This window comes from Polyodon spathula, chromosome 6 (genome assembly GCF_017654505.1).
Source record: "Polyodon spathula isolate WHYD16114869_AA chromosome 6, ASM1765450v1, whole genome shotgun sequence".
NCBI classification, from domain to species: Eukaryota; Metazoa; Chordata; class Actinopteri; order Acipenseriformes; family Polyodontidae; genus Polyodon; species Polyodon spathula.
Window position 1 is genome coordinate 29,906,841 of NC_054539.1, and position 19,571 is coordinate 29,926,411.

General features: G+C 38.0%; 1 protein-coding gene across 1 annotated transcript in view; it reads left to right on the forward strand.

Annotated features, from left to right (window-relative positions):
• The window catches only part of LOC121317109 (transforming growth factor beta-2 proprotein-like), a 51,141-nt gene extending 38,518 nt beyond the window's left edge, over nucleotides 1-12,623 (forward strand). Inside the window, exons 3-7 of the mRNA XM_041252722.1 lie at nucleotides 4,491-4,623; nucleotides 5,123-5,233; nucleotides 6,009-6,174; nucleotides 8,505-8,658; nucleotides 10,194-12,623. Coding sequence (XP_041108656.1) covers nucleotides 4,491-4,623; nucleotides 5,123-5,233; nucleotides 6,009-6,174; nucleotides 8,505-8,658; nucleotides 10,194-10,352 — 723 coding nt within the window. The 3' untranslated portion in view covers nucleotides 10,353-12,623. The remainder of the gene's footprint in view (nucleotides 1-4,490; nucleotides 4,624-5,122; nucleotides 5,234-6,008; nucleotides 6,175-8,504; nucleotides 8,659-10,193) is intronic.
• The last annotated feature ends 6,948 nt before the right edge of the window (nucleotides 12,624-19,571 follow it).

A 19,571-nucleotide genomic window follows, 5' to 3' on the forward strand; every position in this document is an offset into this window, starting at 1 on the left:
ATTACAGTCGCATTTATTACAGAAAGTAAACTATAAGATTACTTTTTAAATACCATGAATCCGCCTCCAATAAAACGCGAGACACGTCTAGGGGGTACACGGGACAAATTGTGTAATGGCAATTTTAAGGGTGACATCAAGCAACACCTCACTGAACGGGGGAGGCAATTGCGTGAGTACTGTCCCTCAATGGGAAACACAAACAGCTGGGTTCGCTATCCTTTCACAAACTTTTCTGCAGTAGCCATGCCACAAGAACTGTCAATGAAAGAACAGGAGAATCTTCTGGACATCTCAGCTAACTGCAGACTCGAGATCGGGTTTCAACTAAAGCAGTGTGCTGAGTTTTAGGTCCAAAGACAAGCAGAGTTCCCTGAATTGTCAGACAGAGCGTCAAGGTTCTGATGCCACTTGCTACAACTTACTTGTGCGAAAGACTGATTTTTGCCACTCACAGTGGAAATATCGTAAGCGGGTTTGTGTAGAAAATGACTTGCGACTCAAACTACTGTACCACCAATCTTTCCAAACATTGTGTGCCTATGCACAAACAACCTCCTTCGTCACATTAATGGTGAATAGTATCACTATATTAAGCTATGCTATACTCGTTTAAGGGCAAGGCATACATTGAAACTAAAAGTAAAGTTATATGTATTATATTATTATAGTCCTTTATAATGTATGCATTATATTTTCTCATGTGTATTTTATTTGTATTATGAAAGCATATATAAACCTCTGTGCTAAGGGTACGCAGACAGTTGATAGATCAGGAAGGCTGGAAGGCTACATGGCAATCAATAGTTTGGAAACCGCTGCATTAAGACATTAGAGCTGTTTTTTTAAATCTGAACATTTTCCTGTATGCAGCTGTAAAAAAAAAATATTTCAAGGTGCATATTCACACAATGGCCATTTCCATTAAGCTTTCATTTTCAATGTTTTTCATTGAATACGCTTTGCCTCGTTTAATTATACCACACAATGCTGTACATCTGTCCCCCTCATGGCTTATTAAACCACACATGTTTAACATGTTTACCTAATTAGCACAATATGTACCAAATACCACATTTAGCATACAATTCAGTAGATATAGAATAGATGTAGCATATTTAACACAGATTAATTGTTTGGAAAAAACAGTTACATTCTCTCAATTCAGTTTAATCCTTTTTATTTATTTATTTAAATTTAGTAGTCTGCAATTGATTTTACCCCACTTTTCTTCCAATTTGACATATCCAATTGTATATTTTTTTAATCTCAGCTCACTGCTACCACTCCTGCGCTGACTCAGGAGGGCAAGGACAAAGCGGTCGTCAGCCGACCACTTTTTTTTTAAGTCTGCAGGCCCACCATGTAGCCAACCCAGAACTACAGCATTGGAGGACAACACAGCTCTGGGCAGCTTGTAGACAAGCCCACAGTCACATGGCCAGTCTACAGAAGTCGCTGGTGCACGGAGGACACCCTGGCCGACCTAAGCCCTCCCGGGCGGGCTCCGCCATTTGTGCACCACGCCCCCTGGGAACTGCCGTCCACAGTCGGCAGTGGAATAGCCTGGACTCTAACTGGCGACCTCCAGACTATAGGGTGCATCCTGCACTCCACGCAGAGCCACTCGGGACCTCAAACAATTCAGTTTAATCTTAATGAGATTCTCCTGCTTCACTTGCATTAAGATATGACATGCATAGCCGGTTTGGTTACTATTCCTATTACAGTTATTATTGCTGTATGAGCTAGCAAGCAAGTTAGCGACACAACAGAAATAACTGGATCCATAAAGGGTGACTTGTCTGAGCATATAGGAATATATACTCTGCGATTAGGTTTCTGGTTGTTAAGGGATCTCTGGTGCATATATTTACTGGAGAATGACTGCTCTGTGAGTTATGTCTGTTGCCAGATGTGAGGCATAGAAGTGAGCAGACCTGTTGAGGAACACAGGGTAATTACAAACTAAAGCAGTGTTTTTCTTGCATACCAACACATAGGCTTGAAGATAGTATTTGCAGAAACTGAATTGAGTCCAAAATCTTTAAGTTGTTGTCCTTTAGCACCTGAATTACCATAAGATAGTACCCATTGGTTTCCTGCTACTTAAATATGCTTCCAGGTTTATATTCCCAAGGAACACAGATGTTGGTGGGGATATGGAACAAGGTTGCTATGTGTAAAAATATCTATGTAATATGAATTTCCAATGAATTTTCTTATGAAACACTGCATAAAGGATCCAATTGGATTGGTATCTGGAAGACACATTGTGTGTGTGTGTGTGTATGTGTATATATACACACACACACACACACACACACACACACACACAGGGATGACGGCATAATACCACAGTAGTGGCGTCAAAAAGTGATAATTCCTCTAGAAGAAAATATACTTGAACTTTGACCCATTCGACTCCTCGACACCATCACTTTCAATTCAAACACAAAACACTACGTTTAAAAAAATAAAATAAAAACAACTGTACTGCTGAACCTTGTCTTTTTTAATATTAGCATCACAAGGATATCCATGTATTATAAAACACAACAGATGTTTTATAATACATGGATGTCGTCAGTGAGTTACAGGAAAACAATTCCATCTCGCTTTTCTGTGACCTTTGGCCTCGTAATGTATGACGTCACAGAAACCCTAGATGGAATTATTTTCCTGTAACTCACTGAAAAAAGTATATTATTGATATATATATATATATATATATATATATATATATATATATATATATATATATATATATATATAGACACACACACACACACACAGGTAGTGGACAAAAAAATGGAAACACCTGGGTATATGAGGAACACCAAGTATATTGAAAGCAAGGGCTTCCACACAGGTGTGGCTGATGCGTTAATTAAGTAAATAACATCCCAGCATGCTTAGGGTTTTGGCAGGAGCTTCAGTGACCAAGACAGCTCAACTTGCTGATGTTTCACGAGCAACGGTGTGTAAGGTGATGTCGGCATGGAACTCCGAGGGAAAAACATCATCAGCAAAGGGCAACAGTGGCCGGAAGCGCATACTCCAGGATTGTGATATCCGTGCATTAATTTGAAGTGCTAGGCACAACAGGCAAGCAACTGCAAATCAATTGACTGCAAATTTCAACCTGGGGTGCAAACAGCCAGTCCACCGGTCCACCAAGAACTCCACAGAGTGAAATACCATAGTTGGGTTGCAGTGTGCCAACCTAAAGAACTCTACAGCCCTGAGTGCTTGGTTCCAACAGTGAAGGGTTCTGGTGGTTCCGTAATGTTGTGGGGCTCATTTTCCTGGCATGGTTTGGGTGCAGTCATTCCCTTAGAAGGCAAGGTCAATGCTAACCGCTACTTAATGGTACTGAGGTGGTATGAGGTCCATGTTGCAGCATTTCGTTCCCGGGGGGGGGGGGGGGGGGGGGGGGGGTGTTTTCCAGGATGACAATGCCCCCATCTAGAGCATGTGTGGTCGCCCAATAGTTTGATGAGCATGACACTGATGTTCACCAGATCTGACCCCAATCAAACATTTATGGGATATTCTGGAACGACGCCAGAGACAGCGTTTTCCACCTCCATCAACCAGACGTGAGTTGATTGGCTTTCTCTTGGAAGAATGGTGCCGCATGCCTCTTGCAGAATTACAGAGGCTGGTAGACTCTGTGCCACAGCGCATACTAGCCATACGTGGTTGCCCAATGCCCTATTAATTGACTTTACATTGGTGTTTCCATTTTTTATGTCCACTATTGGAGTAGCTTATTATTTCAGCAGTTTAATTTACAATTTAGTTTCATTTCGTTTAATCTAAACTGAAATACAAGGTGCTTACTTAGGTGTTTGGTTGCGGTGCTATGGAGGTGACTTCCTGTTAAAATGAGAAACAAAAATTATGTTTGTCTTTTTTTTCTTTTTTTTTTATTTGTGTGTAAGGCTTTAAGTAAGTGTTCTGGAATTCTAACAGTCACATAGTAAACTGACACATAGGATCCTATTTTGAAGCAAGTTCAAAGGCAAAGGGACATTTTGAGAGGAGTAAAACAATGGTAAAAAGAAAACATAACAAAGAACTTAGCTGTAAAAAATAACGGGTAAATGATTGTTCTGAGTAGTTCCTTGCTAGTTTATGGTTTATTCTTTAATGTTCAATGGCCCCTGTTGTATGCCACTACCGTTGACAATGTAGAACCATTATATAGAACCATTGTTTGACCATGGTGGCAATAGCAGGTCTATAGTGTAAGAATAAGTACATCACTAGGTATCCTAGTCAAGGCTGTATGAGACTGAGCTACATGTGAGGAGGAAGATCTTATATTTGAAACCCCATTGTCAACCACATGATTACTACTTATATTAATTAAGTCGATCAGTGCATTGATTTCAAAAGCAAACTGTTTTCAAACACCTTGCCCTCTGGCTACTAACAGCAGGATTGTAAACCACTGTTAAACTCCCCCTCTTTTTCCATTGCAGATCGTAGGGCACAAAGAGCTAACATCACCAACCCAGCGCTATATTGACAGTAAGGTAGTGAGAACAAGAGCAGAAGGGGAATGGTTGTCTTTTGATGTTACAGAAGCTGTGAGTGAATGGCTACTTCACAGAGGTAATGATCAACTCATGACATACACATGTGTACACTGGAAAAGAAAAATGACAGAGCAGATACAAATAAACACTTTCAGTCCTATTCATACACATCTATTCTTCATAAAGATGACCCTGAAAGTGGAGCTCCTAGTCTACTTGCTATGCTGGGGATTTACAGTACTTCTTAATGTCAACAGCTGCCATAGCAGCCAAGTAAAGGTCATTTCCTCTATCAATCAGGGGTAGTGTCTATGCTCCAAACTAATATATAGTAAATATCAAACCCTTACAACATTTAAAGACATTGAAAAAGACTTCTAGTAGAAATGTTTGTCACTGAATTTTTGTTTCTTTAGTATTTCTCAGCTCTTACCTGTAAACAAACTACCGGGTGCTTTGATGATCTGGTTAACCTATTTAACAATGGGGCTGTACAAGTGGAACACTATAAACCCTAGTTGTTCTTTATTTTGTGCTTTATTGCCCACAAATATAACCATTTGTATTTTTTTCAGATAGAAACAATGGATTCAAGATAAGTTTGCACTGCCCATGTTGTACATTTGTACCTTCAAACAATTACATCATACCAAATAAGAGCGAAGAACTAGAGGCAAGATTTGCAGGTAATTATCTCAATAGTATTCATTATTTAGGGTTTAAAATCACAGTCTTGTATGCAGTTTTGTTGGAAGGCTCCAAAAACAGGGGATATAAATACTGTAGCTTTGCTATGAGTATCCCTTCATCACTTCTTGTTTAATTTGCAGTAAAAAAAAAGTTTCCAGTCAATACAACAATTAAGCAACATCATGCATTTTAATATTGAAAAATGAATAAAGGCTTAACCTCATCAGCGCATCTTACTTTTATAAACATATTGTGATGTACTGTAGTTAAAAAAACAGCACTGTAAAGTCTGGTAAAGCTTAGTACAAACTGTCATTGTACATCATGTGCAAAAATTAAAATAACATAATGAATATAATGTTTAATATGTTTTGAATTGAGGATTGAATCAATAACATAGTAACATTTACAGTAGGCCAAACAATTTGGTTGCAAAGAAATGGCTTTTTCAGCATGGATTTTAAAATATTCAAAATCCACCTGCAGGGTTTCTGCAGATGGGATTTAGGGATTGACTACTTTAGGGGCCAGAAGGAGGCTTCTTTGGCAGATTAACAATTTTCAGAGCAAATACAAATGTTCATATGCTCTAAGTTGCTGGCACAGATGTTAATGTATGTTTCATTCCTTGTCACGTTGCACTCATTCTGCTACTGTGGAACCTTTAGTATATTAAGGCTGTAGGATTATATGATTGATGATGATCCTGAATCCTACTGAATGTTATAAATTATTTGAATGCTAACTGCTATTTTAATATCTCACTTTAAGGAATTGATGATAACTATAGCAGTGGTGATTTGAACGTATTCAAGAAGAGGAAATTCAATGGGAAAACTCCTCATCTCTTACTGATGCTGCTGCCATCCTATAGACTTGAGTCTCAACAAAGTGGCCGAAGGAAGAAACGTGCCTTAGATGCTGCATATTGTTCTAGGTATGGGTGAGGAATGTTCTCATTAACATTAATCAGCTTGTTTGAAAATATATCAATGTATCAAATAGGTACGTGTATGTGTATATTGGGGTTGGATGACATTCTTAGGTACCAATTTTCATTTTAACCATCATTATTTGCAACTTTCTCCCTAGCTAGTGGTTCTCTGACTTTTTAAAATACCACTGTTGTCTACCAAAAGAGAGGGGAGACTTAATTAAAGAAATGTTGCATTTACCAATTTAATTACAGCAGAATAACACTCACCGGTGTCTATTTCCTAGCAAGTATAGGGAAAAGGGAGCAACAAAGCATCTTGGTAGCAGTCAGTGCTTAGGAGTGTTCCCATATATGAATTCGTATTAGGATATGCACAAATAATGGTCTTCTTCCTAATATTAGTAATGGCCGAATAGTGTCTTTCATTTTTACAAATATTAGGCCGTATTCGTTTTGGTCTGTGACACTGGCAGCCACTCAGCATGGGGAAGAAGGGTACAGAGTCACTGCTTCAGTTAATTTAATTCGAGAGGGCTGTATAGTGTTGTGGGTCCACAGAAACTTCCAGTTGACTGAAAACCAGCGCAATTTTTTTAAGTGACAAACAGCTATTTCTTAAATTTACCGACAGCAGAAAGAAATCGCCACCTTGAAAAATTAGCGATTAATACAACCACACTACCTGATCCATTTGACAATGAAGTCAGACAAGATTATTTTCTTATGATTTTTTAAAAGGCTTCCAGAGATAACAAACCCAGACGTCTATCATTACTTAGTAGAGACAGAGTGCAGTTACACCTGAGAAGCAGTAAAGGCGTATAGAAGCTTTAGAGGCTTACAACTACATTTTTTGTGGGAAAGTTATAGTAATTTAGACTGCATCTTTTGTTTGATATTGGTGCTGCTTTCTCTGCATTGCATTGTAATTGTTTGACATGCAGAGATATTGGTTTGCACGTGGGAACAATACATTTGTGGAAATGATTGCACATAAAGACAAGCGATTTTAAAAAATCACCTGTCTGCATTATCTTTCTTTCATTACACTCTGTTGTTAGTGATTAAGAACATAAAAACATAAGAACGTTTACAAACGAGAGGAGGCCATTCAGCTCATGTTGCTCGTTTGGTTGTTAGTAGCTTATTGATCCCAGAATGTCATCAGGCAGCTTCTTGAAGGATCCCAGGGTGTCAGCTTCAACAACATTACTGGGGAGTTAGTTCCAGACCCTCACAATTCTCGGTGCAAAAAAGTGCCTCCTGTTTTCTGTTCTGAATGCCTCTTTATCTAATCTCCATTTGTTTCTTTTTTCAGGTTATTGTGGTTCCATTGCTTATAGTGAGGGCTCTTCATTTTAGGTTTTTATCTTTGATGACATAAAACTCTTTTTTTTTTTTTTAAATCAAACTGAAACCAAAAAGCGAGCAAAGTTAAATTGCTTTAATCCCCATTTTGAAATCCTAGTGGCTGTTTGCAAAAATGATTTCATCTGTTATACAAGTTTTCTCTTAATTGTGTTTTGTGAATCTCTGATTATCAGTGAATCAAACAGAGCGTGTCATTCAGGTTAGGGGAAGAAAACAAAAACACAACAAAAGCGATCTTGTTTTACATTCAGCACTTCTACAAGAGTTTAATTAAGAAACTCAGCACAAAACAAACTTAAAGGGACATTACGTCATCAAAAATAAAAAACAAAAACGAAGAGCCCTACTTATAGTAGAGCTTTATTACAAAATACAGCACAGGACTGGACTGCACAGTATATATTATACACAGTATAAGTGAAGTTTGCATGTGTGTTGTATTGAAAACTGCACATTGTTCCATTGTTTTGTCACTCAGGACATTTTTACAGTGTAGATAAGTGTAAAAAACAACTTCCGAATTTGCTCCCACCCACATCCGGTTTGACGAATACATACCCGAATTCATAAATTAAAACAAATATGAATACTAATAGCATGGGCATGAATTCAGATACAGATAATGGCTCTATGTATCACCCCTAATCCCTTTTAGCTTGATGACAACACAATTATCTACGATGAAACCATTACTGATCTTTTTCTTTCTGTACAATACATAACCTGATGAACTGTTTTTTTTTCATGTATGTTTATATACATTTTTAAAAATAAAACATTGGGCGCTGCGCTCGAACACATTACCTTCTCTGAATAAAATAATGCTTCTAGTCTCTAACGTTCTCTCTCTGCTAATTACAGGACCAAGTTTATCAAAAAAGCTAAGGGGTTTTTACAACCTCATCTGAAACACTTTGCCTGTTTCTCAGACTTTACTTTTTTTTTTTTTTTATAAACAGAAATGTACAGGACAACTGCTGCTTACGCCCATTACATATTGACTTTAAGAGGGATCTTGGTTGGAAATGGATTCACGAGCCCAAGGGATATAATGCCAATTTCTGTGCAGGGGCCTGTCCATATTTATGGAGTGCAGATACTCAACATAGCAAGGTCAGTAAAGCATATGTCAATAGAGGAGTTTGAGAACGAAGAGTACAGTGGGAAGAAACGGAAACCCACAACAGTGAAGGGGTGCTGCTTCTCCTTGTTTTGAGTTATAGGTGTGTTTTATGGTTGAATTGGCATGGTATTAGTGATAAACAATGATCACGTGAGGTAAAGGAACAGACCAATAATACTAAGTCTTTGATGTAAATGGTGGACATTTATCCCCACTATTACTTTATTATTTTTGTATTGTATATGATACCCCCTGTGTCTTAAATTAGTACCTCTCTGTAACAAATACATACACTTCACCAAAGATAAAGGCTGTTAGCTTTTAGTTCAGAAAACTTGTGGAAGTAGGAAGCAATTCTGTCATCACACATACCCTAAAAGAAATACGGCAACTATAAGAATTCCTAATCATTCCTAATCATTCTCCATAGGAAATGAACTGTATTTCTTGCATTTGGGGTAAAATGGAACAGTTGACATTTAACTGTAGTTATATATTTGAAAAAAGTTTGTTAGGGAATTTAAAAAAAAAAAAGAAACAAACAAAACATTGGATTGTTAGAAACACCTTTTGAGAAACGATTATCTCCACGATGTGTTGCTCTATAAAGGATGTTGTTTAAAAGTGAGGATGGGACAGTAACCCTTTTTGCAAAGTCTTTAATGTATAGTATATATTATGTGGTGCAAATTAGGCTTCAGTTGAATGGAGCAGTTGAAACTTATTTTTAAGCAGGTAAACAGACATAAGCTCAGGGAACAGAAGGTGAATTTCAGAACATGTTGCAAGATGTTGGATTTATCCAAAAAATACTGTGGCATTTGTATGACTAATTTCCCTGATTTATGACACTATTCAACCTCTAAGGCATAGGGGTACATGAACAAATACTTCATTTAATACACATACTGTGCCATAGAACCAAGAAATAACACAGGTGACATTTCTTCTTCTTCTTCTTCTTCTTCTTCTTCTTCTTCTTCTTACTACTATTATTATTATTAGCAGTAGTAGTATTGGTATTCAAATATCCTCTAGTAATTACTGTCATTCATATTTGAAAAAGTATGCGTATTAGACATTATGCTTATAAAGTACACATATTTGTGTTTATATCTTATGTTACTTATACCTCCTTAAAATAAAAATTTAACTCACGATCTGGAATAATTCAGTTTGTAATCACTACTTCTATGTGATATAAGTCAAAGGGTATGTATGTGCTGTTTACTTTTGTAACACTAATTCCAAAGTAGTTGCTAAGTAATGCTAAAACAATTAGCTAATAGTTACATTAATTACTCTGTGGTAATGACATCATGTTTTAATATATGGCCCTGCGACTGAAAACATTACCGCACAGTTCCTTGGTAAAATGGCAACATTCAGAAATGCACTTGCCAGCACACACAGTATGTCAACATGCAGATTTAATAACCAGCACATACTGAATTATGTAACAATGATGATATCTTATTATTTCAGCTGAGTTTTAATTTCTGTTTTTGGTGTGTTTGTTTTTCAGGTGCTCAGTTTGTATAACACGATAAATCCAGAAGCCTCTGCCTCTCCATGCTGTGTATCTCAAGATTTAGAACCTCTTACTATCCTGTATTATATCGGAAAAACTCCCAAAATCGAACAGTTGTCAAATATGATCGTCAAGTCTTGCAAGTGCAGTTAAAACTTTTGAAAGTCTTGGGTACATCAGTGTTAAAAGAGAAAAGTTTCACCACACACGGTACTAGTCTGTTTGGAAGAATCTTTACAACCAACAGGAGCAAAGTATTTCCAAGGCATTAATTCCTATGCTTTACTTACTATGTTAGTGAGATAGAAGAGAAACAGAACACTGTAAACACTGGAAGAATTTGTAAGTGTTAATATGTGAAATAATCGAAGAATCCCATGTTCCTGAAAATCGCTGTGTAGGTATCACACACCTCATCTAATCTTTCACTTTCTCTCTGTATTGTTATGCAATTGGCATCCTAGGAACGCCTTACAGTACAGTCCATTTTTATTTGTTATTTTTATGTAAAACATTCACTTTTTAGGGTCTTCAACTTTAGGTATTGATGTGTGAATGTGTTACTAAAATGCTTGGCTATTAGACCCTTATGCCAGTTTCCAAGCTGTCATTTTAAAATGCAATCAAACATGTAATATACTTAACGACATCTGTTTAGAAGTCCAATTTCTCTTCTAGTACATTATGGTTGATGATAAGATAATAATGAAAATAAGGCAAATTGTTTGGTCTAGACAACAGTCCGCTATACCAGGAATTTAGATTTTTTTATTATAATAAATGTGTAAAATTTGAATTTGTCATATATTTGTGGACTCCTGTAATCCCCCACGTTATTTGTAACACAATGGAGCTGAGCTTCAAACTTCTAAAGTGCTTAATGTTTTTGTCCCCTCTGTGTGACTGTCATTGTGTAAATCAAAAACTGTTACTAATGCAACTAACCCTATCACACTCCACGTAGATGGTCTGTAAGATCTCCAGAAAGATATTATAGCCAAAACTGTATGACGATAAATGCTGGGCTCTGTGGCCATTCCTCTTGAAGGGCTTGTTTCTGAAGGTCAGGAATGGCTCGTTCAGGCACAGGGACACAGTATCGTTCTCTTTGAACCAGCCATTCACACAAGCAGCTAAGTGGACTGGATCATTATTATGATGAAAAACTGCAGCATGACAGAAATGAGTAGGGCCTATTCACAAAAGGCTAGGGAGTGTTTTAAAACAGAGAAATAAACTCCAACCCGTTTAGTAGTTCAGAGGCTTGGATTGCACAAAGGAAGGTTAACAACCTTTAGCAGTTTTAAAAGCAGCAATGTAACTTGTCAGTGGATGTGATATAGTATTGTAGAAGTACAGTCTATTAAAACAAATATATTCTGCTGTGGTTTTTAATGAAACAGCTATTTACGAATGAGGAAAGTCCACATAATGAATATGTGCTGATTTGAATATAGATGTTGATACAAAGATCCAATTGAGAAATATTTTAAGGAGGCAGTAAATGTTGTTATAAATATCCACAACTAATTGCTATGAAACAAAGAAAATGCCAGTGTACTACCTTTGTACTAAAGTAACGTGCATAAACCCGGCCCAATAATATTGAAGGTTGGTTGATGTTCAGTGTGGACAAAGCCTGTCAGTATATGAAGTTCAAATTGTCTGAGGTATAATTTAGGCTGTATTTGTTGAACAAATAACTCCAAGAGAATAAGCAGACTCAGAGGAAGTGTTTCTATAAGCCCCTTAAGAAAACTCCTTTTTGCATTTCCCATACTTTTGAACATGTCAGACAGGCTTTTTTGTTTTACTTCTTGTCTATGGGGCTGCTGGAATGCAACACCTTTGCGTTTCATTTTGTAATACCTTTGTGTTTAGAATCATAAAGGTTTAGAAACCTGACAAATGGCATTAAAAGGAGATTTCGTTTGATCTTATCTCTTGTTTAGATTGAGATGGATGCCGTAATTGTAGAACTATACTTGATTGCGCTGGACGCAGCCAAATGTTGTACACTTTGATTACTTTCTCTTTGTTTAGTGCTTCTCTTTGTTTGTGTTTGAGTGCCTTCCTTTTTCCTCATTAGGATAATGTTCTTTGTTTCACAGAATTGCACTGATAGTATTGTAATGCTTTTTTCCCCCGTAAGTTTTGAAAAAAAGATTTTGTTTTGTTTTAGTTAATATGCATTTCTTATTTTCCCTTAGTAAACAATGGACATGGAGAAATACAGCACTTAGGACGGAGGGTTAGGGGTAACATTATTTCCTTCTATCAACAATAAAGTCAAATGAGCAGCATGGAATTGAACTGTTAAATGGAAACAGCATTGTTATGTTTTGTTGACCCATTGCAATGTATTTTAACATATGGTATGTTTGTTGTGGTGCTCTAGTGGTAAATAAATTATTTAAATCACAATGACTGTGTACAATGAGCTTATTTGAATATAAACAATGCTTGTTTTTGTTTTTTTGTTGGTATCATTATCAGTACCAGAATTATTTAAGTGCAATGCCAGACAGCACCATGGTTAATTTCTAACAGGGAATAGTACAAGGGCAGCTACAATGGTAAGAGCCATTGGGTAGAATTGCATCACCATGGTAACATTTTAAAATGTTAACAATGTACCTTAATGGTATCAACCAATATACATTGAAAATTCATTGTAGTACAATGGCACCATATCAGTACCAGTGTGCTACTGTATCAGGACCATTGTGCAATATTTGTTCCAAATCCAGAGTTACCTTTACTGATAATGCTGTGGTCTGCTAAGGGTTCTGCTAGGGTTTTACTACAGTACACCCTCGCTATAACACCCTTCATTATAACAAACCTTCAGCTGAAATGAACCTGGCCCCTGGATCCCAAATGAAAAAATGTAAAAATGATAATATAAAACACACACTGTCAACAAGTGCTAGAAAACTCTTGCAATATAAACAATTTGAATATCATACATAAAAACAGGAATATTTTATCTGTAGAGTATAGGCCATATTCACCAAACATTTGCCACTGTGCTTAACATCAGTTAACGTTATAAATATTCAAATAAATAACTCAGGTGGCTCATTTATGAGCCCCTACATGCATCTAGTTACTTGCTAGTTCTGATACATTGTTATTTAGTTTTTTTGTTTCACTTTAAATAAATGGCCAAAAATCTTGCAACCCTACTGGTCAAAATATCTGATAACCTGTAAATGGCATCACTGTCAAACAAAAATGATTAAATACAGTACACAAAGAACTATATTCCCATTGCTTAGATTCCCAGTAATACCCTTGCGCAAGGACATTTTCTGAAGTTTTGATTTTGCACATAGTATACAATTACCTTGCAGAAGTGTGAATTGCGCAAGTTACAGGAGGTCACGAATACAAGGAAAAAGTTGAACACAGACAGCAAAAAATACAGCAGCTTTTCAGCCCCTCTACATCTCTGCATTGCTTCTGCACTGTTGGAGCTGCTCTCCTTCCTCTGCCATTTTTACATAGCAATTCACCCTGGGCAGGACCTTTTTCTCACCCTCTCGTTCATCCCAGTATGTGGGACTTCCATGCCAGCTCACCTTGGCAAAGCATGATTTACCTTCCAGCAGAAGTCTTTCCCTTACATACAAGCTTACTGCTACCTGTGCATAGGCACCTCCTCAATAGGCATTGTCAGCTAACTTTTCAACCAACGGGTTCCTTCAGCAGCAGATCTACTCCCTCATCTCCACTGACCAGACCTCTTCTCACTTCTCCCAATGTACCTATGCACTGTGATGTTTTTTTTCCACTCCCCACGACTACCTCCATACTGATGCCTCCTCTATCAGCCTTGGTGGACTCTTCTGCATCGAATTGTATGGCAGTCCCTACCCCCCCCCCCCCCAAAAAGAGTCATTCTGTTCTGTGATAACCAAGCCTTGGTGCTGTTTTGTCTGATATTTTACTGATAATTTCTCTGACATGCACCTCCTAATCACTGTGACATCAATCAACTCATTCTACCTGCAATACCACAGTTCCTCCGGTCACTGATCGCTGAGCTTGAAAATAGTATCACTCACTGGAACCATCAGTCTGCCTGTCCCCCCACTTCCGTACAACAGCTGCACCAGGCACTCCAGCCATGCCCATCACTTCTGCTCTTCCCACTGCACCCGCCATGCCACCAAGCTGCCAGTCTTCAACCTGCTACTGCATCCAAATCTGCCTCCTCTGCTGGAACTCTATCTTCACTGCTATGGCGTAACATTATTGAAGGCTCCTGGTTCAGACGCTGGTACCTTCAGCTCATCTCCTGGCTTCAACTGAAAAACTATATGGCCGTTGCCCTCCTTCCACACTCTCCTCCATGTCTGGCTGGTCCACCTTCACGACCTTCTGCAAGGAAAACTGGGTCTTCCCTACACCCTTCAACCAGGATTTCTTGTCTTTCTTAGTTCATGCAAAATTCAATCTACTCTTCTTGGGAATTCTCAAAACTTACCTAGCTGGTATCCAATACCATTATTGTCTATTCTATATTTTTAGGTATAAGTTCAGAGCTCATCTTTCCTCCCACACACACAATTAAAGAAGCCCCAGACATTGTTATTACCAATGTCTGGGAAATTATTCGCACAAATAAAAGCAGTGTGGTCCCAGACATCATGGGAGGAAGAGACCCAGGTTAACAGCTAGACCTCAAGACTGGGCCAGAACAGCAAGACACATAGTGACTCACTTTGGGAACTTGGAAAACTCACTTATGCTTTGTAAATAATTTTATTTATTTATTTATTTATTTATTTATTTATTACCTCTAATTCAACATAATACTGGCTCTGCATCATGTTTATTAATACAGTTCAACAAAGGCCTAGATTAAATCAATTTTAGGGACGTGCCAAAGCCATTATAGTACAGCTATGGTGGCACTATCAACTTTGATACATACAGTATTTCAGACCTAAGTGGAAGTAATGAGGTATTCTTTATGTATAGGGTGCAATCTATACTTTACTGTATAATTTTTTACAAGTACATAAAACACCACATAACGTGGTTGTTTCACTGGGTATTTATCCCTACAGACCCTGTAACCTGAATAGATATAACAAAGACTGCGCGTCAGAGCCTGTGACGCAGTCGTGCCTGCCCCCGAGGGCATAAATAAATTGTACACACAGTTCTTGTCATCATTTTTCCTTTCATCCGACCTGAGACAAGAGAGACTATGAACAGATAAGTACAAATTTACTTATGTCTGATTATTCGCTGGTGTAACTAGACTATTAACCCTTTGAGTCCATTTATTCAGAGCCTGTCAGGCACGTCAGGTCCAATTTATTTTCACATGTGCTGTTTAAAATATTTTTTTTCAGTGTACCCCCAGCCCCCTCACAGGCAATTTCCACCTGGGGAGCTGTGGCCTTAAATAAATCACATTATCTTCCAAAGTATACACAGTACAGGCATGGTTCAGGGCTTGAATTCAAGGTAACACCTTGGACATGTCTTACTCAGTACCAAACTGGAGGGAGATACTCAGAAAAAAATACATAAAAAAACAACAAACTCTTTTCATTTGTTTATATTCTATAGCCATTTTTTAGACTTGTAGCAAAAAATTGAAACTGACTGAACAAAGGGATCAAATTCTACACGAGTTTTTACAAAGCTAGGCACAAGGATCCCCGAACCTCCCAAAAATGAATATTGTGTAAATGCAATAAAACAAAAACCTAATAACAACACGAACTGTACAAAATGAACAAATTAACTACTTACATCCCTGAAGTGCTCAATGTTATAATAATAATAATAATAATAATAATAATAATAATAATAATAATAATAATAATAATAATAATAATAATAATATGTAGAGTGGATCCATTATACCTACAAATCCTGAAGAGGATCCAATCCATCTTCAAATGCTGCTTCAGACATTGAATCAGCGCTCTCCAACCCAGAAAGCTAATCATTTTCAACGTCACTTTCACTCCTAGCCATCTCCTCCAAAACTTCTAAATTAAGTTGACTTTTTTTGGTATGCTTTGGAACACTGCTTGACATTTCGTTCAATTTACAAATGTTACGATTTGAAAAATAATCAGAAAAAGGTAAGACACCTTGACCCGCAGTGCGTAACGCTGCGTTCTCCTTGCAATACAGATGGTGTGTTTACATACGCACATCGATTAACAGAGGCTACAAACAAAGTCAAGGTATGATTGGACAGCTTGTGACCTCCTCTATAACGTAATCAGGAAGATTTCACCATGAAAAAATAGTTGTAAGACCAGAGCAGCCAAACGCAGAGCTAGTCGATCAGAGTTGTTTTTGAACCATGAGGTACTAGATACATTGCGAAGGGGATATCTCAGCGGTGAAATGGCGAATTCGGAAAATTCCTTAGCTGTTTGACGGTAGGAAAACAACATTTTTGATATTGAGTCAGCTTTTTTGCTCTTTTGCTTTTGTAATAATATTACAGATGATTTATTACATGTAATGTGTAATTGCAGTACCATGTTCTGCCCGCGGGACAGGAGGGCGTAAGAGGTTAAAAGGCATTGCATGGCAAAACGATATCAGTACTTCAACTCCAGCCAAGCCCTACCCCTTGTTCACTGTATTTTTCACATACTTCTTTATAGATGTGCATACTGATAAATCTTCTCCTGATCATTCGTTCTATCACCAAACTCCTCAATAATGTGATCCAAGTCATTATTTTGTTACTATAACATCTCAAAAAGCTCAAATTTCTGTGATATTTATCTAAGCAGCTATCTACTTTGTTTGTGCTCATGTTATCTCTGTGGTACATGGGGCTATCAGATACACATTTTTTTTCCGGCTTCATCCGGCTCCTATTGGTCTCACTTGGCCATTGAAAAAAACAAGAAATAATGACTGGAAACCTGTGCTTTACGTCTTTTTGATGATATCGGACTGGAAAGGGAAAATTGTAATGTCGGACCTGATCTGACATAGGACCATAAAGGGTTAATGAAATTTATTGTTATCTGCTTATAGTAATTGCTACTTAGACATACTGTGCACTCAGCCATGGTTTTTGTTAGTCCCACAGCGGCCTTGTGCCCCGTGTGAAGCTGGCAGCTTCATCACTCCTTCCCCAGGATCGAATAACCTTAAGTCGGCTACTTATGTTGCTAGCTGTTGCTAGCTTCGTTTGAAGTTTGAAAATAACATTTTGTTTTGTGTTGGGTTATCCTTGTGACACATGTAAGGCCAGCCTACCAGGCCTTGTTGACAGCCCAGTTGCTGTCTTTATCAAACCGCTTTTCTGTGAGTTTGGTGCGCATTTCTCTAAGCGTACGCAGGAGAAACGTCTCCTGCAGCTTTACAGAGCGTGCTGTGTCCCAAGGAGCTGGCGTTCCCATCTGAGGATGAGGAGTCAGATAGCGCATCCCTCAGAGTTTAAGCTGTCCCTGTGACAGCAGAGCTTACGCCATTGAACAAGAGGGCCACTGCGGTCTTGCAGGTGCCGTGGTTTACAGAGCATTTGCCCTGTTGCATTACTGCTACAGGCACCGAACTTCTACCAAACCGACCCTGTACTGTTCAGGTACAATCCCGGTTCAAGTTGTTGTTTTAGCAAGCTGAGGCAGCAACTGTACATTCTTATGGTACATTGCTTGCTATTTGTGTAATTAATGGGTTTTATCCCTGTGACACATGCAAGGTTAGCCTGCCTCTGGACAAGCAGATGCTGTTCTTGCCTATGGCAGAAGCATGTAAAGAAGGCACGGGTAAACTGTATTTTCATCGAGCTTTGTGTGCATTCTCCAAATGTACACTAGAGAAACGTTTCTCTTGCAGCTCTACAGACAGCTCTGCGTACCATGCACCCAGGAATAGAGAAGCTCCAAGCAGCAGTTTCCCACAGGCACGTGTGTCTGATGGGGACAATTTGTTCTGTTCCGTCCAGTTCCGGCCCGCTATCGACCGGTGGGCATGGGGATCCACAACGCATTTGAAAGGTAAGTATTTGGACTAACTAGCCATCTTGTTATTTTTTTTTTTTTTTTTAAATGTATTTTTAAAGCTTGCATCTGCTTTTTTAAGAAAACTTTTGGAATGTTTTGTTTTGTTTGTTTCTCTCTGTGTGTGCCTGTAGGGCTAGGAGATAACTTTAGATAGATAGACTACACAACTACTGTACCTGCATCTAATCAAAATAAAAAATCTTGCTATTAAAACTTTGTCGTTGCTTCTTTTTAGTACATTTTTAGTATTTCTTTATTTGTATGCGCTATATATGTATATATATATATATATATATATAGATATATATATATATATATATATATATATATATATATATATATTTTTTTTTTTTTTTTCACAAACAGGGGTAATAATGTTTCCAATTATTTCCAATTAATGTTTTTGGAAAGTCTTACAGCTGGTCTACATTTGTCATTTTGGAGGTTGTTTTTCGTAAAATACCATGTATCATAAAACCTTGTGTAGCTCTGGAACTGTACAAGATATTTCATTAATAATTTCTGATTTGAAATCTGTAGAAAATTGTGCAGCTCTAGATTTTTTTTCTATATAACTTGGAAAGCGGTTGAAATTGGCAGTTTGTGGCTTATATGAAAAAAATATAATACATTCTACAACAAAATACATTATATCATTGGAAACAGCTACTTAATTCCTTTCTATAGTTATATTGGGTTTTAATTTCTGATTTAAGGTTGCCAAACTGCAAGCGCTAAAACACAAAGTGGTCATATTCATGCCCATATATGGACATTCTGCTTAGGCAGCAAAGGGTTAAACGAGGTGCTTGAAGCACTTACGATAGCCCCCTTTGAGCCCTTGCATTCAGCTGAGCTGAAATATTTATCTTTGAATGCGACTTTCTTGCTTGCAATCACATCTGCTAAGTACACATACGATTGCAAAAACCTGCTTAATTTTTGTAGAAGCCCGGGCAAAGGTTACGCTTCGTACCAGTCCTGCTTTTTTGCCAAAAACTGTGGAACTGGAGGCTTTCCATCTGCCCCCTTTCCAGTCTGACAGGGAGTGGCAGCTCCATACGCTTTGCCCGTTGCGGGCATTACTGTATTATGTCGACAGAACACAAAGTTGGAGACAGTCTGAACAATTGTTTGTCTGTTATGGAGCTAAGTCCTATGATAAAGCCCTGTCTAAGCAGAGGCTATCCAAATGGATCACAGACACAGTCAAGACTGCATATAAGCGAGCCGACTTGCCCCCACCAGAAAAGCTCACTGCCCACTCCACCAGGAGCATGGCAACTTCATGGGCTTTGTTCCAGGGCGGATCTCGGGGACATTTGTGATGCAGCGGTGTGGGCTACTCTGCATACTTTCACACTAC